The 26,697-nt window shown below is 38.3% G+C and overlaps 1 protein-coding gene across 8 annotated transcripts in view; it reads right to left on the bottom strand.

Annotated features, from left to right (window-relative positions):
• The window catches only part of BCAR3 (BCAR3 adaptor protein, NSP family member), a 74,208-nt gene that overhangs the window by 25,215 nt on the left and 22,296 nt on the right, over window positions 1-26,697 (bottom strand). For 7 of the 8 annotated variants that reach the window (XM_054073324.1, XM_054073322.1, XM_054073321.1 and 4 more), the window contains 2 exons: window positions 21,945-22,272; window positions 10,129-10,168 (listed from right to left, as the gene is read on the bottom strand). In XM_054073324.1, the coding sequence (XP_053929299.1) occupies window positions 10,129-10,168; window positions 21,945-22,264 (360 nt within the window). In that variant the 5' untranslated portion in view covers window positions 22,265-22,272. Of the gene's footprint in view, window positions 1-10,128; window positions 10,169-21,944; window positions 22,273-26,697 lie in introns of those variants that run through there. The other variant, XM_054073328.1, reaches the window with a different exon arrangement.

The raw sequence follows: 26,697 nt of genomic DNA on the forward strand, positions 1-26,697 counted from the left end.
TTTACAAGAGCACTCTCGCATATAAAAAGAGCCATTAACACAATCACTTCAGATTTCTGCTTTTGAAAGCCTCCTCAGTCCTGTCAAAGTAAAGTGTTTGAGATTTATACCAATTCCAAATATAAGTCAAAGACAAGAAAATTGTTAAACTTCCCATCAGGGTAAGTGGAAGCATTTCAGTATCAGTTATTTAGCTAAAACTTCTGAATACCCTAAAATACTTCCTTTTTATACAAAAAGAGGTTTTGGATGTGTAGCACTTGAAAATAAAACTCACAAGTCAATTGGGGTCTGTCAGAGCTCATTTTTTTAAGTGTCTTTACCAGCACGTATGAGTCTGAAGATGCCTGTCCCCCTCCCATAGTTCTACACAATACACTTTGATAAAGCAAAACCAGCAAGCTCATCTCAGCTCATAGACCTCCCTTTCAACATTTTACTAACAGAATGATTCAGGGCTTGGAGGCAAACAACCTCCAGGTATTCCAGACAGCCCACATAACACTGTACTGGTGTAGGTGCTTAGTTCTTAATAGCAGCCACCTACAGAAGTCTCAAACAAACCTGCTTCTTTGACAGCACACGTGAACAGATGGCATCCAAACCAAAAGGCAGTAATGTTCCTTCTGCCCTTTCTGCAGGCCAAACTGTATCTAAACAGTATGTCTCCAAAAAGAGGCAAGATGTACAGACACACACGATGTACCAGTCTTACTCCAATTATCTATAAACACAACTCCAAGAGACTAGGAGTTTTATCTCCATAGGCTTTGTCAGTAAGAGTACTCAAAATGCTTATTAATAATCTGCCTTCCACAAGCTATATACTCACTCCCCCTTGTGGTTCATACGCTTACAGAAATTTTAGAATCAACTTCAGTAAGACACTGCTATAAAGAGTTAAATATAGATATTTTCATGTCCCAGTCACCTTTTGCTATTAGTCCATCTTCAAAATTATGAAAACAACATCAGTGACTATCATCTTTAAGGCATAATTCCTGCTGAAAAATATTGAAAGCCCAAAACTGAAAGAAAAATAAGTATTCCACACAAGAAAGTGAGCTCAGCAACAGTTAAGAAACGACCAACACAAAATATGGTAGACTGTAGTCAGATCTCTACTGCTATTAACCATTCAAATACCTCACATGAAAAGAAGTAAGATTCTGTGTGGCACTCACATCTTTACACACCTACTTATGTATGTACAGAAAAGCCCACTGTGAGCTTTAAGCATTCAAGCTGATACAGACAGAAAGATCTTTTTCTTCTCTTTTGTCAGTTGACAGAAATTGAAAACAGAAAGAAAACCAAACTCAATTTACAGAAGGTTAAGTTCTGTGTACTTTACTACTTAGGCTCGACTTTATCTTCAGATCCTTCTCATTGTGCATGGAGTTGCCCTTACTGGGATAGCTAAAATGTTCACTATAAATAAGGTAAAAAAAAAAATAAAAAAATTAGGCATGGCAATATTATCATTCAGCACCTCTCTTACTTCCCCACAGGTGCCACTTTTGTGGGAAAAGGCATGTTCTTTTCTGGCAATTGAGGCAATACTATGCCTATTGCAATATGATGGATTGGGTCTAGGACTACTTCACCCAGTGCAGGAAGGCACTGTTTGTCAGAAATGATCATAGAATCATAGAATGGTTTGGATTGGAGGGGACATTAAAGATCATCTAGTTCCACTCCCCCTGTCATGGGCAGGGACATCTGCCACCAGATCCAGTTGCTCCAAGCTCCATCCAACCTGGCCTTGAACACTTCCAGGGAGGGGGCATCCACAACTTCCCTGGGCAACTTGTTTCAGTGCCTCCCCACCCTCATTGTGAAGAATTTCTTTCTAATGTCTAACCTCAATCTTCCCCCTTCCAAATTAACACCATTCCCCCTCATCCTACCACTACATGCCCTTGTAAAAACTCCCTCCCCAGCTTTCTTGTAGGCCCCCTTCAGCTACCAGAAAAGCTGCTCTAAGGTCTCCCACAAGACTTCTCTAGGCAACAATGATCAGTCACTTCAGTATATGTTATAAGATAACAACAACTCTGCAATGGAAACAACCCACCCTTTTCTTTCTCCTTTCTTTGAAAACTACATGCATGTTACCATTTACTACTATTTCCTTTCAGTCACACTGTCATTTTCACTGGGGGATATTATCAATAGCAATGTTGTAACCGTCAGCATTTGACAGTCGTGTGCATTAATATTTTGGAGAAAACAGGTAATTAACTTAAATCCAAGTTTCACAAGATCACTTGAGACAAAACAAAAAGAATATCTCTTTCTACCTCAAAATTTCTAACCTATGTTTCAGATTTTGATCTTTCCAGCCTATGCTTCTCACCTGTTAATAAGGCTTGATAGTAGTTATTAATCATAGAATCACTAGGTTGGAAAAGACCTCTTAGATTATCGAGTCCAACCATTCTCATCTGCCACTAAACCATGTCCTTCACTACCTCATCTACCTGTCTTTTAAACACCTGCAGGGACGGTGACTCAATCACCTCCCTGGGCAGGCTCTGCCAGTGTCCGATGACCCCTTCTGTGAAAAATTTTTTCCTGATGTAATCTAACAATGATACTGAAAAACTCGACTAGGTATCTACTGCCACTAGTGTTACTACCAGTGCCAAGGAAAGCAGCGCGAAGTAATGTCATAGACAGTTTTCAACTGAAAGCTCAGTGCAATCTCAGTGCATGTAGCAGCTTTTGATGATTCCAGATCAGACATAATTTAAGAGTTAATGAGGAATAATACAAGAAGTAGAATATGGACACTTACAAGGTCAAATTCATGACAGGACAGATGCAAGATTAACCCTTGGCATGCAAACAGATAGAATGTACACTACTCTAAGAGTTATCAACACTATTGATTTACCAAAGCACACTCAGCATTACAAAAGATGCTCCACAAGCAAAATACTCTAAACTTTATTTCAGCATCAAGAGAATGGAATGCAAGACAGACACAGCTAAAAGACTTCATAATAGAGGCCAGAATAATTGGAAAGCCACTATCGCCTTGAGTAAGTACGAGAATTATCATTCACAAAGAAAGAAAAAAACCCTCCTCGCAGTATGCCTAAAAACACCACTCCCCAAAACCAAACCAGGAAACAAACAATCAAAAAAACCGAAACCCCAAACCCAGAAATTAACCCACATACACAACCCCCCAATCTTAAGAGCTAATCAGCTCATTCGGGAATTGGGGGCTATGAAAGAACAAAAAGCCTCAAACAGTAACAGACTTAACTTTGGAATATCTCAACAAGGAAAACATGAACTAGGAACAGTAGAATGAGAAGTGCATTGTCTTACAGAGCTGTAGAACCATACTTCCCGCATGTTTACTGCAAATACCAGCTTAGATTTTATTCATCACTTTCCACCCAGAAGATTACAGAACTACTGACTCAACCATCTTTTCAGAGACCAGCCTGCTGGTCAAACAAATTTCAACATGAGAAAATACTGAAACTTGGGTGTAAGACTCCATCACTAGCTATGGATAACTGCATTCTATCACTTTTATAAAAGAGGTTTTAATTAACTCCAAATAAATGGGTCAAGAATCTCATAATGATTTTAGGGGAATTAGCTTCTTGAGGGTTGTGGAATTTCAACTACATACTCATTAGCCTTTTTTGAAATTTTCCTGGGCCATTGAAAGCTTTCAGGAGTAACTATCGTACCTAGAGAAATAGTTTCTTCTTCTAAATGGAGAAAGGGCACCAAGCTTGGTGTAAGGCTGAGTTTGAAACTTTACTACTACCAAAACAGGATTAAAAGGACTACAACAGCCAAATCTTATCCCATCAGAAAACCAAATCAAGGTAACAAAAAGACAGATGGACGGAAGTTACCTATATGCGCAAAAAGGATGATTTACATCACATTTTAGGAAACACTTCCCAACAGTAACAATGAAAAGAACCTTAGACTAAACTATTTTGGGAGGTAGAACAGATTCTTCTGGGAGGCTAAAGAATCTCTTTTGCTGGAGGTTTTGAACAAACTGGAACACCTATTCTAGCCACCCCAATGACACCCCAATAAAGGAATTTCTCAAGTTTCCTCTAGGACCTACTTCTATAATCTAGTAGCAGGGAGGGCGGGGCAGTCTTCCTGCCCTCCTTTCTATGCCTCTAGAGAAAATTTCCAACACCAATTTCCAACAGTCAAGCTATAGACCTTTTATTAAGCTGAAAGTTACAATGAAATTATTATGAAAAGCATGACTTTAGTAGCTATGACTTGATTAAAAAAAATTACAGGTAGAATGTTTTTTTTGTCCAGCAGAGGGTAGTGTATAACTAGCAACTACCCACCAAACCTCAAATCTGACAGACTTCATTGTGAGCCAGACAAATGTATGTATTTAACATCACATTAGTTCTAACAGGATCTTATCTTTCTGAATCATACAGTTTGTATACAAGAGGCAGCTTCTGTGGAGTGATGTTTGTGAAGCTTCAGTTCCCCAAGCAGAGAAACACATGGAAAAAGATAAATATCACTGACTGGAACCTAACTGACACCAATAATGATCTTTGAGTTGGAACCTAACTGACACCAACAATGATCTTTGAGTTGGACAACAAATCCATAATGATGGAAGAGACGTGTTAAGTCAAAGTCAGCTGTATAGGCATATTCCTTTTCTCCTCAACAAAATACATCCCACCCGATAATTCCACCTTCTATGACGCTGTTGTCCTGGCTGCAGTTGTAAAAAGGGAAGGGGGGGAGGGGAAGACCTACAGATGCATAAAGAACCTCCTGATCATTTGATGCCTTAGTGTCAGGCATTCCTCCAAGCTCAGATACTTAATGTATAATGCTGTCAGACAATTCAGAAACCCGACAAACTTTCTGCTCACAAGTCTCAACTCACATCTCTGCAGGCAAGTTTCCACAGGAGAGCGATATGCAGCAGCTGTGAACAAGTCCACACTGTAGCTGGCAACTTTTCCGGGGTGGTGGGTGGTTTAAATATATTTCCATGTCTAAAAACGGCTCCTTGCAATGAAATTTCAGTGTAATCGGGAAGAATTCTTTCCCAAACTGTGACTACTTGTCATGCTGATTTTTCTTTTTTAAGCTTTCCAAAACACACACAGACACACACATACAAACTTCAAGTTTGATAGTATCCTTACCATATTATCTTCTTGGCACAGCCATTAAAATGATGACAGTCAAACACCTACACGCGTATTTGACTGAATACACAATATTATGAATTTGTGCAATTAAGTATACAAACTGTGCATCAATAAACCTCATCACCTGGTCAAAGTTCCTTGAAGTTGAATTAAACTCATAAAATATCATCCAGTTTTGCAAAGCTACAGGTAATGACCAACACATTGGAATGCCAGCAGAATTTTCAGCTGCATTCACAAAAGTCACCACAAATGACAATCATCTCTATGAGAGTTTGCTTTGGAACAAAATCAAAGAAGAGAAGAAACGGGAAAAAAATGAACCTTATGGGGTTGAGACAAACAAGAATCCTTCAGGAGAAATTCACAAAAAAACAATGTTTCTCTGCAGCTATAACTTCCTTAAACCAGCAACAATTTTTTCAAGTCTGAGTCTAAATATAAAATTCTCTTGTGACTATGCTGAGCAGATAATCAGTCATAAATTTTGTAATTCTTCCACTAAGATTAAAATGGAAATCCAAAGCCTCAGGACTTAATACTACTTATCAACTCATGGCTGATAAGTGTTTATGTAATTATTTGCACTATTTATACAGGAAATGCTCAGAAAGTTTCCATGAAACGAGGAGAGAAATCCATCTTTCTTTCTTTCCACCCCAATACATCCTTAATGGCTTCAGCACAAAATTCCATTAAAAGACTCTAAAGAATTTATAGTGAATAGCAATGGGACAGAAAGCTATCTTTAGTTCACATGAATTTGATCAAAACGACTCACAAGAAGTTCTCTGACACAGTCAAAGCTGCCAGCACTTGATCCTTTCTCCCTTGCAGGAGCTTGTTCTGAGGACGTGCAGACCCAGGGTGTGGGAAGAACCTGCTGAGACTACCAATGGATCTATTATTTGGCTCATAAAACTTGTAAAAATCTCACAGAATGTACAACGCACTATTGTGTCTGTAAATCTCTTTCATGACTTGGTTACCAGCCTGACTCAAAGCAGTCTGGCCTGTTTTCACTTCTACCACAAAAGGGTTTTTTGAAAGAGCCATTTAACTGTGACCATGGTTTCAGCAACACTGTGAAGACAAAGGAAGGGTTGAAGCCATATGGACACTTCAAGTACTCAGACTTCAGCAAATCAGTACTTTTTTCTTCCTTAGAACTTGGTTTTGCATAATTAGCTCTCTTTATATACTAAATGAACTAATACATCAGTATTCAAGATGCAGGAAAGTACCATTTGTGAGCTTTAATTTAGACTCAAGGGCATCTATACAGAGCATTCTCTAAGAAACGCCTTCAGAGGATTAATTTTATAATCAGCGCTCTCTTGTCTTGTAGCTTGAACAGAATACAACAGGAGAAAAACAATTTATTTTGACTTTCCTATGTCCAGAATATTTTTAAATACAAGGAATTATATTACTTTTAGTCACTAGATTCTAGCAAGGAAAGGCTGGTATAGAAAGCAAATCGATACATTCAGTTTATAAGCTTACCATCAGTCCCTCTGCCCAATACAGCAATGCCTGCTTTAAGATCGAGTCCAACAGTAAACTTCACACTGCCAAGTCTGCAACTAAACCATGTCCCTAAGCACCACATCCACATGGCTTTTACACACATCCAGGGATGGCAACTCCACCGCTTCCCTGGGCAGCCTGTTCCAGTGCTTGACAACTCTGAAACAGAGCATACTGAATCAAAAAAACAACTATGATACTTCTCCTCCAACCTGAATGAATCCTCCACATTCTATTTATAGCAGAGCCCAGTTTTGAAGAGACGTTGATCACTCCCCAGCAGGAAGGCCATCAGGGAGCACATGGTGGGCAACACGCCCATCAACAAGGTGCAGTCCCACAGCACCAAGACCCAAGCAAGCCGAGTAGGGCAATGACACCAACAGGTCTTGTCAGAGTCCAGTGAGCCTCAGGGTAATTAGCCAGGTCCAAGGTTCATCCAGGGCTTTCTATACAGCACTTCGGGAACAGGGCTAGAGGAGGGTACACCTAAGTCATAGCTCAGGCAGGGCCCGACAGCCCCAGTCTGAGCTTGACAAAAGCCCTTGCTCAGTGGATGTGGGCAAAGTCCCAAGTGAAGCTGGCTGAGACAGTTAAGGCCATCAGGCACATAACACATTGCTTGGGGCTGTAACTCTTGGGTAGAATCACCAGCAGCCAAACTACACTCACACAAATTAGATTTGTGCCATGTACTGCTTTCCAGATAACACCGTTTCTCCCAACGCAAATTAATCTAAAGTCTCTCTCTCTCCTTACAGTCTGAACAGCAAGATGAGAATAACAAGAATCAGTATCAAGACTTCGTGTACAATTAGCTTTTTCCAGCATTAGTTTTGATGTATGCTTGATACATCATATGTGATTAATACTCAAGTACATATGCTTTTCAGTCAGTCAATCAACATGTCTCTGCCTAGAGACAATACTAACTGCATTTTCCTGCACATCAGAAATATCGATGTTTCTCAGAACTTTGGTATCTTGAATCAGTAGGATTCCCAACAGTGCTCTTGTTGTCTTCTCCCTCTTCTCTTACCATCTCACTGTCATTTAAACATGGGGTTTTTTTCACCGTTTAAGCGACATATGTCAAAGCCTACCTAACTAGCACCACCTCTGCTTGCTCAAACTAAATATGCATACATTATACAGCAAATAGACTTGTGCAAATAGCAATGTTGGCACAAGCATCATGAGATGCTACAGAAATCTATTCTTTCAGCTTCTTAATTTGAGTAGGTTACTGTTCTGCAGTTTATACCTGACTTAACGCTGCCATCATAATTTATTCAAGCTGCTGGAATATTTATGAACATGAATCTAATAGTTAACATAAGGTAAGTTACAGAAGACAATTAATATATATTTGCTGAAATTTAAGCCAACAAAAGGGGTTCCAAGATCCTGTTGTTATGAATCCAGGCAAATCATCTACAGTCACAGTAAACTAGTAATAAATTATTGATGGGAGTCCTCCTTTACTTGGCATTAGTAATCACTTTTTTTGGTTAAAAATGCAATTTTGGAATCAGTTTTGTCAGTAACTTGGACTTCTGCAACCAAAAAACGGTATTGGGGGCTACATTTATTAGAAAGCAATTTCTGTGTATTTTTCAAAGTTGTAGTTTATGTTTTCTTGTCCAGAATTCCTGTTATGACACCACTGAAGTGGGGAATAAACTCATAGTTCACTGAAGGCAAGGATATAAACACGAGAAACTGAAAGAGAAAGGAGAAAAGAAGGAGATGGTAACCTTTGCATTCTTCCCTCTGAAGCCTCTTTTCCCACCCACATCAAAGTTTTAATACCTAAGCTTAGCATTGCTGCTATTGACAAGAGTCCAAGACAAGCTTCTACGAGAAAAGCTGAGAAGATCAGAAACCACATTTATTGTAAAGAACTTGCTCCAACAAGACAAGACACACATATTGATGAACTGGCACATGAGACTTCTGCATTCTACTTGGCCATATTAGAACTGTATGAACGTACTCCATACGGCATAGTGCAAGATACCCAGCAAATTAAATAGAACAATTAATATGTCCACCACTTTGTTGCCTTTGGCATCTCTGCCTCTTGGCCTTCTCTGACTCTGTTACTTTACCACATCCCAACTTTAGTCTGGGATTGCGTCCAGTGACCTTGCAACACTGAGCTAACTTTAGAGCAAAATCCCAGCAGCAATCCTCAGAATCCTTTGGCAGCCCCTTTTCCCGTGACCTTCATCTTCCACTCTTCCCCTTCTCTTCTTCCAAATCCTAATTCCCACCTCCACCCCAACCAGAAAGTCCAGCAGAAGACCCCTCCACACTTTCATGCAAATTAACTCTCAGCACTTTCCTTCGGCAGTCTGGTCTCAACACTACCTTACATTCTCCTTGTTTTCTCCTTCGATCAACCTGAATTCTAACCTGACCATCTCTCCATTTCCTCAACCGTGGACACCTGCAGAGGGAATTCTAGCAATAGACCCCAGGTAACTGGTTCTCCTCAGTCTCTTCCTCACCCAAATTGTAACCTGGTACAAATTCAGGTGTCTGAAAAATTCAGGCTGTCCACATGAACGGCTACAGAATCTCCTACATTAAAGGATAATCTGTCTTTATCAGACACTTTTCAGATTATAGACTTCAAAACCACAGGAACAAAGCTCAACAACTAAAGCAGCCCATCGTCGAGAGACGTGACATAGAAGCCACATTCTTTCAAGGTTCTGAGAAGTAATGTTAACCAAATAAAACATGCTGAAAGGTACGAATTCAGTAGAAATTACAGCACTGCAAGAGACTCCCAGCACAGAATTACATCCCTAAGATTCTCCCAAAGTTTCTGTATCACCAACCCAGGACTAATTTTTAATAAAATTTATGAATACTCCAGAGTACATTTTATTTATTTACTCTAACAAAATACAGATTTATAATTTTTTTTCAGCACTCTGATCTTGTACAAAAGGAAAACAGAACTTACAATTTTGCCAGGATTCCAGTTACTTCTTGGACTAGAAGTGAATTTCTAACTGTAATGTTAGTGAGTGTATTACTAAAACCATAAACATAAATCTGACATTTTTATGATCCTTTCAGATGAGTCCCTTTACTTTCCCAGAAATCCATAAGCAAATAATATGAATTCTTTTAATCTGTTAACAAGTGAAAGACCATAGGTAGTTGCCATGTAACTGAAAAGAGGCCCCAATATAAAAAAAGAGCCTATTCCAACAGCACAATGCCCACAAGTGTTTCACTGAAGAATGCACAAAATAGTCTGACTTATATAATGAGTCTTTCTGTATCAAAACATATACAGAAGCACTACTTAACTACAAGCGACTGGAAATGCTTTGGCAGTGCTGGTTACATAACACATAAAATAGTTTGTGGGTAAGAAATAGTACCTTACCTTAACATATTCCAAAGTAAGATCCAGAATATTCCGATCCCTGCAAGAAAACGGCGAGGCGGAAGGAAGAAAGGGCAAAAAATCAAACAAACAAAAAAACACATCGTGAGTCCAAATATAATCTCATACTGAAGAGGTGCATTTATATGACAATAGGCTACTAGGTCATGTTAAAATCCTTGTTAAAAACTCTGTTTATAGCTAGATGGCTTATGAAATGTAACTTCTAACAAATACATAAATCACCGATTCATTCTAGAAGGTCAGGCAGTGGAGCCACTAGTAATTAATTTCAGAAATAATGTTAATTATACAGTTTTAAGCAAAGCAAAAACAATCTTGACATTTCAACAGATGGCTGAAAATACTTATATACCATCTGAAATAAATTTTAAACAGAGCTCTCCAATGGCTTCTAAATTTATCTTTACGTGTGTTTTCCCATTTAAGCTATTCCTACTGAAAGCATTGAGAGGGCCTTGTTAACACACGAATAAAAACCAGAAGGTAAAACATTCACTTTTTATACAAAGAATTCATAGATTTACAATAGCAGAATGTTTACATTTGGCAAAATAAATATGGTTCCTGCACTCATAAAAAATTTGCAAAATTATCAGAATTTCAACCTTACAATTATTTGACAGCCAGATAATCAAGTCCTTGCCCTGTTTTAAAAAGAAAAGATCTCTTTACAGGTTTTCTATACATACAGATGGCAAAAGGCACAAAAGCCTGAGTGAAGAGCCCTGTGATCAATTACAACTCTTTCAATAAATAAAATAAGGATCTGTTTTCAAACCTTTTGTATATTTGTTTTTATTTGAGAGCTATTTTGAGAACTAGCAGGTTAACAGTTTGCAGCACATGACTGGATGCTTTCTACAGGCCCTGCAATGACATACCTGGTGCTGCCTTAAATACAAATATGGAACAGGCACAATGAAAACCTTCCATCTTACAAAGCGATAAGGAGCCTGTTACAGCCATTGAGTTTGCCATTCAGACAACATATGCCCCATAAATTTAGAAAGAGAATCCTGTTTGGCGGAAGTTGTTATGATGATGTAATACTGGAAACATAATAAGCAGCATCAGATACGAAGAAACTGGTAACACTGGAATCCGCCAACACAGAATACTGTCTCTAAATCCCTTGTGTTGTTTTGAAGGCAATGGTATAGCACCAGAAGCTAAGTTATTATTTTATACTCAATTGTCAGTCTGGTTCCCTAACAGCTTTTAATCCAGACTACTTATACAGAGGCAAAACAGAGCCTTTGCATATCTTTAGCCTTGCCCATAAATGATGGTGCTCAGCAATTCAGGATTGCTGTTCCACATTATCTCAACATTTATCAAGGATCAAGTTCCATCCCCAGCTTACTTTAAAAAAAAATAGCAACGATGCTGCCAAATTCAATGGGAATAGAATTTGGACCATTTGAAACGTTTTCCTAGCCAATACACAAAGAAGGGACAGTGCATCAGAGAAAACAGGGGTGAAGCACAGAGGAAAAATAAAAAGTGTCTAAACAGAAAAAAGTTTTGTTTCTTAACACTTTGCAATTTGACTGGGAAAAAAAAAAATCCCGTTCTTTATCAATTCAGCAAAGTCATTAAGTATGGCTGAACTGTTCTTACATTCAAATGATCTGTGGGAAGTTGTGCCAGTACCAAATGTTTCTGTAAAACTCTGAAGTTTAGCTCTTCATTTGCCTGTGCAATCCTTTCAGGACAAAGGGTCTACCAGCACTGCATACGCAACACGGTCTGCAAGAACGAACCTGAGCAATAACGCTAACAAGTAGTTTACTAGCCTTGCTACAGCCTCCACTGTTCCCACCGTTAGGTACAAGACAAAAGATCTTTCGGATAGATCAAGCTAAAGCAGAATCAAAGAGGCAGAAAAGCTTTTAAGATAAAACAGTCTATTTACTGCTATACAAAGCAGAAATGCCAGAAGAGAGAAGAAAAAAGTGACCTACATTTCCTTCAACAACCACATGACAAAAGTGCTTGGAAAATTTTGGCTTTAGGATATGGATGGTGTAACAAATCTCTTCACCAATACTGTAATATGTAATCTTGTAGGCTGTTACTCAACAGAATGTAGGAAACCCTGCAATTCACCACAAGCGCAAGTAATGCACAAAGGTGTTTATGCTGTTGCCCTATTCACCTCAGATACCTTTCTCCTACCAGATCTATCCCACTCTCCCTTTTGTTCTTTTCAAGCAATGGTAACTTTCACTGATGAGCAGTAACTAATAGCAAAGATTAACTACTGCAATCTCCTGTCATTTGATTCCACCATAACACTGCCGTTCTACATTCAAAAAGCAGATTAAGCAGTTAGTCCAAACAACTAGGAACTAAACAAATAACTATATCACAAAACTAACTCCTGAATCTCAGCCTTCTGTTAGTAGTGACGTTGTGCTCCCTCATGCCATGCGTTCCCAGCGAAGGAGATCAATAATGGCAGGAACCTAAGAAAAACATAAAGCACTTTTCCTTTCCATTTTCCCTTTCAAGGAATCTTAATAAAAATGGCCAACCCACAATCTCACTTATTGCATTAAATTATCCGCAGAATTGAATTAATACTTTCAGAAAACTTCCAGATCAGATGAAAGGCAGTTACAGGCTGTGCCATCAATTCAACTGAAGGTTTCTTTCAATAATACCAAGTTCTTCATCTTTCAACAGATTTTATTACATTTCAAGTAATGCTAGCCTTCACAATAAATTTGACTTTACACCTATATTCATTTGCATCTGTTTACCTACAACATGTATATATTAAGTTTGCACATAAGTTAAACGTTACTGTGTAAACTGTGGATTGCCAGGTTGGGTTTTGTTACACATTTTGGCTTCCTAATAATCAGATAAGCCCTACTTCCACTCAGATAAAAAGCACTTTTAATGCAGAAAGATGTCACTTGAAAGAGAGAAATTCTCAGAACACCTCAAGGTAACGTTCTGGCTAAGGGCTACACTAGGACACATAGCACTGACTTCACACTCTTTTCATACTAATTCTGTCACAGAAAGGAATTCTAGGGACACAAACACACTCCCACATCCATTTCAGGTAGTCAGGCTATCACCTAATTTCATGACTAAACAAAACCTCTTTCCAGCAATTTTTGCTGGAGGGAAGAAAGGAATCTGATTTGATACATACAATTAAGCCATTCTCCCAAGTAGTGTTAAGTCCTCCTCTGTTGACCTCCTTCACACGCACAAGGTCTGTGTGGAAATGGTAGTATCATAAACAATCCTCCAGTGATAATTCATCACTAAAAGAAAGCAGTCATCACCATCTTAATCTTCACTGTTCAAGGATCTCCTAGCCAGAAACACGTTCTTTCTAGAGTACCCCTACTTACATCCGACACCTTTCTCTCTGCTGGCTTGTCATGCAGACATACAACCCTTTAATTTTTCCCTACTAGTCCCCGGAAACCATCACAATTTCTTTTTAGTCCAACTACAAGATTCTTACTAGAATGATGGTGCTTTTTGCATGTACGAATTTCTTACTGATATTGCCAAGAAAATACACAGAACTTGATAGTCAAACTCTGGCAACCCTACAAAAAGATGAAGACAAGAAAAGAGAAAATGCAGACCTGGATTCTTTGCTTCCCTCTTCTTACCCTAAAACAAAACCCAGTGCAACAATGAGGAGCTTGGCATCATACTGATTGGAAGTGACTGTCCATGAGCAAGTACTGATACCTTTGAACAAAGGTCATTTCTCAGGGAACAGCAGTTATCCTTATTGACTCCTTCCTTCAAGATACAGCTAAAGCTGACTGACGTGAGAAAAAGAAATGGAATTCAGATGTTGTTAGATGCTATTCTTCCACTTCCCAACACTTCTAAATAACAGCCAAATGTGTGGGAAGAATTAAAAGAAAATGCCTTTTGAAGTTGTCAACATCAGCAGTTATCAGCTAAAAGAAAGAAAACATCCCTACAAGCAATCTGAATCGTACTTCTGGTATGACAAAACGAATACTGCAATACTGCCAACTTCAAATCCTGCACTGATTTGAAGACGATGAACAACTAATCATGAAAATCTGGTGAAGAAAACACTGAAGTCTGAGTAACTTGTCAGTTTTCTAAAAATATTTGATAAAATTGTTATGCACTTATAATAAATGCTACAACTGAAAAGCTGAATCCTGCATTTCAATCTCAACACAAATTACTCAGTTCAGTCGGTGCAGAATAGCCAGTACCTCAGTAACTCGGAAGCAGCCGGTCGTCTTTTTTTCCCAGACTCTGAGAGTTTCTCCAGTAGTAGTCTATAGCACTGCTTCAATAAAGAATATCTAAGCAGATATCCTGTAATCTTTAGCTGCCGATTCTACAAAAAACTCCACCTTTCTACTAAGAATTGTACATTACCTCCTCCCGCCATTGTTACTATAAAGAATCCTGCGACATACAGACCTTGACAGACTAAGCCACGTTAAGCATCTGCCTTCTCCAAGGCTTGGCATTCTCAAAGACATATCAGCCACAACTATAAATTAACTGTGATAATTTTAACAAAATTTAAACATGGACCAAACAGTATTATTAGAGATGCCAAAATCCTATATATAAACATTTACATATATAAATTATGTATAAATATATAATATTTAATAATAATATATAAAATCACCATAATTCAACTATCATATAGATATTCTTACAGTGATGGAAACTGCTGAATGGCCCTGAAGCAGCTTTGTACTACTCCACAGTTTTTTAAGTGTACTTGTGGGAAAACCATTAGATAGGCTGCACTGCCAGTACTTGATGTATGGAAGTGTGTTTGTTCATTTATTGTAAAATGACCTTTGTTGGGAACATTTTCAAAAGCATCTCCCTTCTACTGCACTGAAAGCGTGATCCCAAGAAGAACAATCTTCTCAGTAGTGCCAACACCAATGGTGCTAACACCAAATCAGAGTGAAGATAACACAGGCTCAAAGGGAGCCTGAGAAACTGAAAATGTACCAAGTTATTGCATGGCTGCTCGCAGAGACAAAACTGCTATAAAGAGACCTGATGGGATCAAACGTCTTCAATTGCCTGTGAAATATCTCCATCTATGCCGACTTAAGAAATACACTACTGAAGTATGAAGGTGCAAGTTTGAGCATGCTAGGCGCACCGTGTTTAAGTATACATACTGCAGACTGATGTTATTTGTACTGTAAACTAGAGTAGAAGACCCAGTGATTTTATCCTCCACCAGCTTCTGCTGCAACACACACATTCCTACCACATTCCTAAGGCTATTCCACCCTTCCCTGTACAGCTGCACACCACCATGGACATGACTCACTCAAACACCAGTGGAAACAAGTGCAAACTGCTATGACTAACTGCATAATGACCTGCAGTTCACACAAGAACAGTAAGGATTCTTCAGTAATTAAAAATGAAGAAAAAAAATCAATGCACTTTTCCTCGAATTAAAGAAAATCTCAACTAATTAATATTTGTTTAGAATACCCCTGCAGAGATAATGTTGCAGCCATTTACTATTACCATTTGGGTCTTCTGCATCCCCTGCTTGCCTCCTATTTCACCTACCACAGCAGAAAATCTATCCCATTTTTTCTGCTTTTTCCAAATAAATTTCTATTTCTGCATCACATACAGTACTGGTCTCTACAACCTGTTCAAAAGCTCAGACTAGGCACTCCATTCTTTTTCCTTTATTTTCCTGGACATCTAGGAGTCCCAAACCAAAATTCTGTTGTCCAAAGACCCAATCTTCCATTCCCAATGCTGTTACAATGCTGCAAAAGTAGTGGTTGGGCAGCAAGATTATTGTTTATCCAAAATGGTCACTGTTTTCTATAAACTTCTCTATACATGTGTTGTCATTTGTGGACTTAACACCTTCAGCTGGCAAATATTTACAGTCAGTGCTTTAGTTGCATTAGTTATTCAGAATCCAGTGCAACAAATTTTTAAGCGGTCAGAAGGAATTTAACCCAGCAAAATGAAAATGCACATTCCCAAAAGTCTAACAAATGCTCACTAGAATCAGAGACTCCACCAATTCATCTGAAATTTATGTAATTCTAGGTACAATTTATTCATAAACCACGGTTGTCACCTGATGTGGCTGAGATGTCTTTCAGGCATGTGTATTTGGATTGAAGCATAAGAAAGTTAATCTTTTAACTGAAGATGATGTACTGAATAAGTTGATGGAAGGAGGAAGAACTGACCTCCCTGTCTATTCCCTTACCCCAATTTAAGAAGCTCGTCAAATGCCTCTCTACATTGGATATTGTGAGTAAGCATGAGGAATATATTCCCCACCTAACTACAATGGTGATATTCTACTTCATTTCACTTATTTCCTCCTAACTAACACCACACTGAGCACACAACTCTGAGAGCATGCAACATGAGCACATAAAGGTGGCAAAAAGTGGCCACTGAAATATTGCTCCTTATTGGAGTTGGTTAGCAAATGTTAGGGATATTCAATTTTAATTTTACGCATCTGTATGTTTCTGTGCTAACTGAACCAGTTTCTACACTAGTGGCTGAAATTCTTTAAATGTGGAAGTGTCAAATTATCTTATTATCAGTACAGACATGAAATATCCACTGGCTCTCCACTTTTTTTTTTTAGCTACAGAACAGAACTACTGAAAATGTCACACTGAAAGTGTAACAAAGTAGTTTGAAGGTATTAAAAAAGCACAGCAAGGGCGTGGAAGAAGAGGAGTTGTGAAGAACTGACTGTATTTTCTATAACACTTTGAGACCCTCGGGTATCTCACAACCTATCATAAAAATATGTATCTGCCCATAGCATAGGAGAAATTGCATTACGATATATATTCTACTAACAAACAATTCTTACTGAAATGAAGTATAGCTATAAATCGTAGTTTCACACAGAAGATGACAGATTAACAGGTGTCTTGCAGCATTTATACAGCTGGTATCTCTTCTAAAGCCTCTAAAGCGTCTAAAAACTGATACCTCTCCTGATTAAGATAAGTGTTTAATAGAAGTGAGCACCTAAGTGCAGATGAGGAAAAAAAAGGTATTTCAAAATCCTAGTTGTCTTTTTGCTTTCTACTTCTTTTCAGGGACTGAAAAGAAAACAGTTACTTTCACCTTTATCTGCAGGATATTACATTATCAAAACACATACTAAGAAGTTGTTTCAGGTATTACACCGAAACAATAACTATTTTTACTTCAAAAACTCTGTAGTTTTATAAAAGTTTCTCCCTTACTTTACCCTAACATTTAAAGCAAACCAAAAGCATTGATCTTCTTCCTGTTAATCTTGCAAGTATTTCCATACTCGAAGAACTACACTGCATTCTATGAACCCAAACAGTATTATTTACCTTTCTCCACAGGGGAAATATTTAAAAGACTTCTTTCACTCAACATATTAAAATCTTAACTTGATCAAATTTTATTTTTTTCAAAGCACACCTAACCATATGCTGAAAGTGCACACAGCATTCATATAAAAAAGTAACACATATTCAATTTAAAATTATCCGACAAACAAGTTTCAAAATCACTAGTTAGAACAAAACAAATGCTGTCTAAATACCCAACCCATCACATTATCAGATCCCAAAGAAAAACAGAATTTCCAGCATCTGAAGAAGCAAAACAGGCTGCAAATTCTGACAAGGAAGAAGCAAATCCTTGAGTAGTGGTGCTCCTCATCAAGTACTGCCTGGCCAAGTCTTTTACCTTGTAAACAAACAGTCAATTCAAGGACTTCAGCAGGTCTCATCTATTGTGGTAATGCCACTAAGAAGAAAGGAAAAGTTTCAGGAACCCAAAATGTAGCCATTAATGGCTTTACATCTCGGGACTAATAACCTCCTAACTTCCAAATGTACTGCCTTCCAAGGACAAGGTCCTGCAGAGGACAATGAGCCTGCTTAACTTTATGCCGATTAAGTTACCATATTAATGTCAGTGGTACTAGTTAAGTTTAAAATTGAATGCATTTTTATTGTTTTCCTGGACAACTAGTTACGTAAAATGAGACAAGAATGCGCATCTCTTCCTGCTAGACGTGCAGAGCCCTGAAGGTCAGAAATGTTTAAGAGTACAGAACATCCTGAATGATCAGATAAATTAATCTAGTCTAGAAGAACACTCTGCTGCAGAAATAGAAAGTCCAATGCTAGTTGACAGCACTTTACCTGAAACAATGTGGAAAAAAGCTGACATAGAAAAAGAAGAGGAAGAAAAAGTCTGCTGACCAGTACTCAAACCAAGAGTCTGAAGTCTAGCTAAATGTACAGGTGGACACACCTATCATACGTCCAAAACTACAGAAACTAAGTGTATTCTTAGCATCTGTAGTAGACACTTGGGACTAGTCTATAAAATACATTTTAGCTTACAGGTTACTTGCCTCATTATGATCTTTTGCAAGAGGGTTCAGTGAGCATTGGAAGATGTTAGAGCTACTGGTTTGCCCATTTCCTCAGAGGAAGAATCAAGCTAACCACAACCTGCCTCCTCACCCTACCTCTCACCCATCAGATTGGGTTTGTCTTTTTTAATATGCCTGAACCATGTTTAAAAAATACTGGATGTAAACAGTTCATGTTTGAGATTTTGGTACAGTAAAAAGAAGCTATTGTGCCTTATCTACCTAACAAAAAGGAGTAGCTGGTAGCCACATCAATAAAAACTGAAATAGTGTTGCAGCTACAAAACTCTCCTGACTTTCAGCATAGCCAGGAACTTAAAGGGCTTGAAAACACAAAATTAAGACAGAAGAAAAGAAGAAAAGATTAAAATTACAGTTCTGCACTTAAAACTCAATGCTTCTAAATATTTCATCAGTTAAAAATAAAGCTGTAAAAGCAGGGGGGTGTGATCTAATTCTGACCAGCTGATAGGTCAGAACCCATCATAAACAGTGATAAAACAAAGCATCCAGAGCATTATACACAATTTATAGAACTACACAAAGTGTTTTGATCCTAAGCCAGTTTCAAACAGTTTCCTGGTGTTTATCAGTGACTATTTTTTTAACGTCAGTATAGACAAATAATGTAATTTGAATACAGAATTGGCTTTTAAAGCGTGAATGGACACTTACTGAAAAGAAAGCTAGTAAACAGGAATTAAACCAGCATATGTTCACAAACATACTGTACAACAGGAGACAGACAGTGTAAATTAATGTCAATTTTGTTTGAAGGCTTTAATTACAACAAAAACTTACAGTGATCATTTCTGCCACAGAGTACGCTTCAACTCTTCCTAGAGGAAGGTTCAACAGAGGGAAGACAGTGATTTAACGCCAACGTGTGACCACACAGCTTCCCCTAAAATATCCCAAGCTCTCCTCTCTAGAGTCACATACTACATATACAGGGCAAGGAAAAAACTAACTCATTTTTCTTTCCATCAAATGCTAAATTTCTCATACACGTACTTTAATCAGACAAGCAGCTTTCCTAAGAGTTTGAGTTGGACACACGTGAAACACTAAGGGCTTTAAATAGGCACGTTACTCTACAAACTGCATAATAAATGAATAAACTTATTTGTAAGAAATTCTGTCTCATTTTACTACTGTGCTAGACTATCCACCCTGAAATTTGTATTCAGTACCTTCAAAGCATCATAAAAAGGAAAACACACCAACAATGCCAACTTTGTCCAAATTTGGATCCTATTTCTGGCCTCTCGACAGTTTACAATTTGACACCAGAGCTGTTGTTAAACTGAATTTCACTTAATTTTGTTGGAAAGCTTGTTTGTTCCAACAGGAACACAGGCTGGTTTTTTTCCTATTTACTTCACAGACAACAGAGGAATTACCAGTATTGAAAAAGGAGTATGTGGGTTTTTTTCTTCACTATGCTTCAAACTGATTGTGAAGATCACATCTTTATTAGCTTGATTCAATGTGGAAACTATCAGACCACTTGCATTAATTCTCTCCCCACAAAACAACTTTGGAATTAATGACCTGTTTGACAGAGAGTTATTAAAAATCTATTTCTTTCTCACAATTTCAAAAAACAAGCAGCTAGAGGCAGCAGAGGGAATGACTTCCTCCATGACAACTTGCTAAGAGGAAGACTGTTGCATGAGGTTCAAAATTTATTAGTCCTTTGAAACTCTTATTATTTCAAAAGCCTTGTGTTTTAATTCTGACCAGACAGAACTTCTCGACACTTTCCTCTCAAGCATTCTGTTCTTACTCTTATTGCTTGTACAATAAAGTTATTAGCTACAAGTACAAATATATTTAATACGGAGGCTTTGGTCTCTCAAGAAAACTTGCAAATCATGTTTAGTAACTGCTCTTGAGAAGGAAGACATAAGACAAAACTTCATTATGTACCACCATATTCCTTTTACAGCAGCAGCCCCAGTTGCTTGCATTCTCTAGAAGTATTCAAATCAAAGAAGCAAATTACATTAGAAAGCCACTTCATGTAAGCAGGTAGATCTCTGAGATCAGTGACAGAGGAATACTAAACGCACCGAGGCCTTTTCTTCTCTCAAAGTGAATGGGGTATAAAGAAAAAAGACTTATTTTCAAGTGAGAAGAAAGCTTGATCTCATATGCTGCAAGCAAAAAAACATACAAAGCCCACTCTACACATACAATCCCACATAAATAGAACTGTCCTTTCTTCAAAAAATTTGAGAAGAAGAAATGTTTTAGTTAAAGACAAAGCAAAACTATAAATCCTAATTCAGAAGTTGTCATTTGATTATCTTTTCTCAACCTTTAACTCTGTCACCTAAACAACCTAACATGCTGTCATTTTTGTACCTTTAACTGATCCCACTGCATTACATTGAATTTTTCTTGTGTTAGCTCTTTTTTCCCCTCCATTTTGTAGACCTCCATATGAGAACAAAAGGAGGTCATTTATAAAATCAATTCCTTTTTTTGTAAGCAATGAAATATCTGTGATGATAACAGATTTCCAAAAGAACTGCTAGTTTTTCTTTCACAAGAGTCACGGATATTATGACCAGGAAGTCAGGCAAGAAAACCAAAAAGTGATAATTTGCCATTAGCTCAGTGTATGCTGGGTTCGACTGAATCTTCAAGAAAAATGGACTATGAGTAGCTCTGTGCTGGGTGCAGCTGGAACAACCCTTTCTCCTATTCCTCTGCACTCCATCCATATAAGCACTGAACCCCAATCAAAAGCAAGTTCGAACATTCTGACTTCCTGGTTAAAACTGTTCTGTTAGAATAATGCAAAGGGTCATTTCAAAGCACTTTGGTGACTTTTAAAAGTTTCCTCCATGGGCACAGTACATGCTATGCTATACCTTTTAAACATTCACAGGCAAGACGTAGTCCTTAAAAATTATTACTACATAGATGTCAAAAGAAAGACTAAAAATCCAAATCACTAGATCCTACAGAAAGATCAGTACAGAAGGACATTTTAAACAGGCAAGAGTATTTAACAGCCCACATATTGACTGATCTTGTTGCCAAGGGAAAATTATTTTATTATACTGCACTATTCAGTAAGTCAATAAAAGAAGAAATTCTCAGAATTCCTGAAATCTGTGCATCAGATTCACTCTTCCCCTTCCCCAACACGCACATATTTCACACTGTGTTTTGTTTGGCTGCTTCTATGAAGACCTAAATTGAGTGCTAAGGAGAAACATCAGCCTCTGTTAGAATGTAGAGTTATAATAAACAGCTGCATCTACAACTTGACATTTAGAGGTCTAAAAAATACATAATTCCTACGCAACAGACAGACATAAATGAAGGTTTTACAATGTACCTGGCGTGGAGTTTGTCGCTCTTCTCTTTTTGCAGAGGGTACTCTTCTACAACATCCTGTACAAAAAGTGGCTGCTGCTGTTGTGTTCTTGTATACGGCAACATTCCCATGTGGCTAAACATATCACAAGACCTAGTGGGAACTGTCCCCCTCTTCTTCCTGGGGAGAGTGCCATGGATAGAGATGTCTTGAAAGGAGTCTGAGCGATGCTCAGTTGGTGAAGGTTTAGTGGTCAAAAGGTCCATGGAAGAAGCTAATGAGAATTGATGATTCACCGGGTCATCTCTGGGAAGACTTGAAAATTTTCCTGCAGCTATCATTTTTGGTTCTGGAAAAACAAAACCAAGATTTATCATAGCACATCAATCATCAAAACACCTACTTTAATGGAAGTTAAACAGTATGACTAACAAAGGCATCTAGAATTGAACTTCTGCTTTCACAGAATCATAGAATAGTTTTGGCTGGAAGGGACCTTAAAGATCATCCAGTTCCAACTCCCCTGCGATAGGCAGGAACATCTCCCACCAGATCAGGCTGCCCAAGGCCCATTCCAACCTGGCCTTGAACAATTCCAGGGATGGGGCATCCACAACTTCCCTGGGCAACCTGTTCCAGTGCCTCACCACTCCCATCGTGAAGAAATCCCTCCTTATGTCTAGTCTAAATCTGCCCCTCTCCAGTTTATACCCATTCCCCCTTGTCTTATCACTCCATGCCTTTGTAAAAAATCCCTCCCCAGATTTCTTTTAGCCCTTTCAGGTACTGGATGGTCACTATAAGGTCTCCTCAGAGCCTTCTCTCCTCCAGGCTGAACAACCCCGAATCTCTCAGCTTGCTTTGCTTTGAGGCAGTCAGATACATCAAGACGTAGCCTATATTATAATTCAATCACACTGCTACCAACTGCATGTCAAGCCCACATCTATATTACTTTTATATACGTGAAAAGTCATGACAAAAACAACCAATATGGACACACGCGCAAGAGCAGGCCCTAAGCAATTCTCCATTTTTATCCACAAAGATCCTCTTTTTCGGTCCTTCACATCTTCTGAAGACTCAGACATCAACTTAGAATCATTAACAAAAAGCACAGTTTTAAGAACATTTTCACAAAAACTAAAGGACAACCTACAGCATGTCCTTCGGAAGGATATATTTGAGAGAATACATTTCTAAACCAAATAGTTGGCACACTGAGGAAAACACTGTTTCTGAGAAGTCTTGCTGAAGTAATAAATTTAGCAGAGAAATGGTCACATATTCCTAAGACGCTGTTAAATACAGGGCTCTACCCAAGAGATAAGGACAGGAGTAGCTTACTGGAATTCTCTTCTTCAGCATGCATAGCCAGCTGGCTCAAATCGTTGTTGACACTAGGGATTTGCATAGCTGTCAGTCTCCCATACCATCAATTGCAGCCTGCCGTACAGTACAGGTTTTTCTGTTATCATAAGCAAACGACTGCCCCAGACAAACACTTCAGGCACCTTAACAGGTTACTGTTCCTCAAAAATTCCTGCCCTGTGCTCTAGTGTTATATCACAGAAGGCAGGCTGCCTTATCATATCCAGTTATATTAGCTTGCAAAAGCCACTCTATGGAACACAAACACAGACCTAAAAGTCAACCAGTCCTGGATTATTTAACCTAGGTGGTAGTTAGTCAGGTGTCTCCAATAAAAACTGGAAAAGGCACAGCAGTAGCAGAGATCAGTATGAAAACAGAAAGCAGAAGCGCTTTTCAAAGTAACAGTTCTGGACAGGGAGAACATGTTCTGATCTGAGTCAGTTTCACGCTGAAAAATAGGAGTAGCAGTCTGAAGCTCTCCAGCAACCAGGAAGTCCCCTACTTAGAGCTGCACAAGAATTCCTCTGCTTTTGGGGAATGCACAGGTGTTGCTAGAAAAAGAGCTGCCTCTATAGTCCTGCTCCTTTCTCTAGCCTTGGCATAACAGGTATTACCTAAGTGTTGCCGCACTGAAGCTGTTACCCCTACTCAGAGGTTAGCATAACAGGCTTAGTTTTACAGTAACTCTAAAGCTGATCTCAAATTTATGAAACAATTATGCAAATTTTTGAAAGAATTCTCTTATTTCCTGTCAGCTGCACTGCAGAGATTCACAGGCTGGACAGATTTCGAGACTCCAACAACATATCCCTTCCCAGTTCTCCTTACTGAAGGTCCCACAATAAATACTTATTAGTTACAGATAAATAATACATACACTTGTTTGGATTTTTTTTAATCTTCAGTGTGCCAAGGCTCTGTCTGAACGCTACAGTAGAAAAGCCTCTGGAAATAGCAACTACTGCCACAGAAAATCAGATTGACTTTGGTCAGGTTTTTTGTTAGAAATAGTAGAAAACAGATGAGAAGTTAATAAAACCTGAGATTATTAGTTACACAGATCCAAATAGAATTTGAAATCCTAAAGAAAGCAAACCACACTCTCACAAAAAATATGCCACAAAATACCATATGGGCCCTTGATGTGAATATTAAAGTCACCTCTCCATTTATCATGCGGTTTGAGGACACAGTTGCTGCTGGGAAGTATTAAAAGTATCACATTATTATTTTCCAATTAATAATAAAATAAAGTGCTGCAAAGTCAATTTTGCGTTACAGTTGTTCTAATAAAAACAAATGGTCCAGGGATAGGAAGCTCTAAGACGCAAAGCCTTATCACAAAGCTACAACCTCTTATAGCTAAAGCATATTGACAGAGCTTGCTTTCAGAAAATCCAGCTTTATTATTAGAGAGGATTGAAATTACCGCAAACAAGACGAGGAGAGAAGCTTCCTAGAATCCCCACCATCATTTGAAAACTCAACTTTATGTTTTTACTGTAGTAGGGCAACAAACAGCATTCATAGACAGTCTGAAAAATTGCAGGCTAGCTTGCTGATATTGCACAAACATGTTGTTATTCTTGTTTTGGGGGTTGCTGAGATTCTGTACTTAATAACCATAATTTCTTCTCAGTTTATAAAAAAACACCTCAAAATCTCTGAATTATGACTATTTAAGTACAGTCAGATAACCCCAAAGTAATAGGTCTGCTACATTCTACCAGCAAATTCATCTGCTTGCCTGTGTGCTGCTGTATTATGTATTCCCACGTAAACCAAAAACTACACCAATTAGCTCAGTATCAAAAGTCCTGCCAAACCATCCATGCATTTTTCTTGTATTGAATGTAAACACTGGAAGGAGGGAGCATCTTAAGCTGATGACTCTGGAATGTCTCAAATACTTCAGCATATGATTCAAAGAACGTTTGACTTTACTAGATGTAGTAACCCTGAAAATAAGAGCGTGTGTGCTTTGAAAATCTGCCATTGTGCAGCCAACAACAGAAATGGTAGAAATCATAGCAGAATGATAGCCCAAGAGAGACTCAAATTTAATTGTACACATTCCTATTTGTCAAAACGTAGCATCTAACAAAACAAAGCGCTTTGGAAGTCATACGAGTTTCCCCTAACTAGATGCAAACCAGACTGACTCATGCCAATATAATGTTAAAAACGCTAAGTGAATTTGCATTTATATATTAAGTGGCATTTCTCTTTCTTCAGTCTGTAAACTGGAAAAAATATATGGGAATGGAACTGGCAGGAGTCGGAATGCATATTCAGAGAACTGACAGACACAAAAGGTTCCCTGGTAGCTTGTGATATGTCTTGGGTTTCTGTTATGAATGAGGGTGATGGAATACAAAGTAAGAAGTTCTTCAGAAAATCAACATGGCATTTAGGAAAACAGTATCAGATTGGACATAGAACAAAATACATATCTGATGGCCAAGACCAAATACACATTAAGCTCTAATCTGATGGGGCGTGCATCTCTTCACATCATTGCTCAAAACAAACAAACAAAAAATCATATGAAGATTTATACAACTAACTTTTGCTTCCCCAAAACAACATAAAAAAATATCCTTACACTTCATCTCTCTTGGCTTTGGGATGCAAATACAAACTTTCTGGCTCAACTTGTCTTCATGAAAACTTTCAGAAGTTCCCACAGTCTGAAGAAGCATTCTGATCCTTCATTCAATCTGATAAAAGAATAAGCGCCCCTTCCATATCACAACATAACACAACCAGTGCCAATGCCTGTTAGTTTGTTGTTTCAATACACTGAAGAAGGAGAAGCAAGGGGAGGGGAAATCTCTAGTTTGGCCTCAGACATTCATAAAGAACACAATAAACAGTCCAATGCTGTATATGCTCATAATAATGGAAACCCAATAAAAGAAAACAGAGTTTCAAAGTTTCAGAGTTCCAAATCAGTCTCTCAAGATACCTCAAAATCCTTGAGTTATAGCTAAACCAGGTTTGGACATTAAAAGATTTGTGTTTCTCTCAAAGTCTTATTCATCTGTAGCCTGGGTGATTCTCCCCATTAGATCAAAGTCTCTTAAGTCTACAGCTGGTGTTATCATATTACCAATGGTACAATGCTTTATTCAAAGTTTAACCACGTCTTTATCAGTACATATGCTGTGAAGCTAAGAGAGCTCGAACACGGTTTACTATGTCCAACTGAAGAACAACTACCTTATCTTCTCAGGTCTTTACAAGATGGAGTCAACTTCTGTGAAAACCCTACCTACCCTTGACACAACAAATCTCCTCACGACCTTCTCCCACTCGCCTGCCCTCCCTCCCTCAAAACCAGCAACAATAAATTACAGTGAGCCGGAGATACACTAATATTTTCTCCCTGCTAAGTTAC

This window comes from Cuculus canorus, chromosome 8 (assembly GCF_017976375.1).
Source record: "Cuculus canorus isolate bCucCan1 chromosome 8, bCucCan1.pri, whole genome shotgun sequence".
Taxonomy (NCBI): Eukaryota; Metazoa; Chordata; class Aves; order Cuculiformes; family Cuculidae; genus Cuculus; species Cuculus canorus.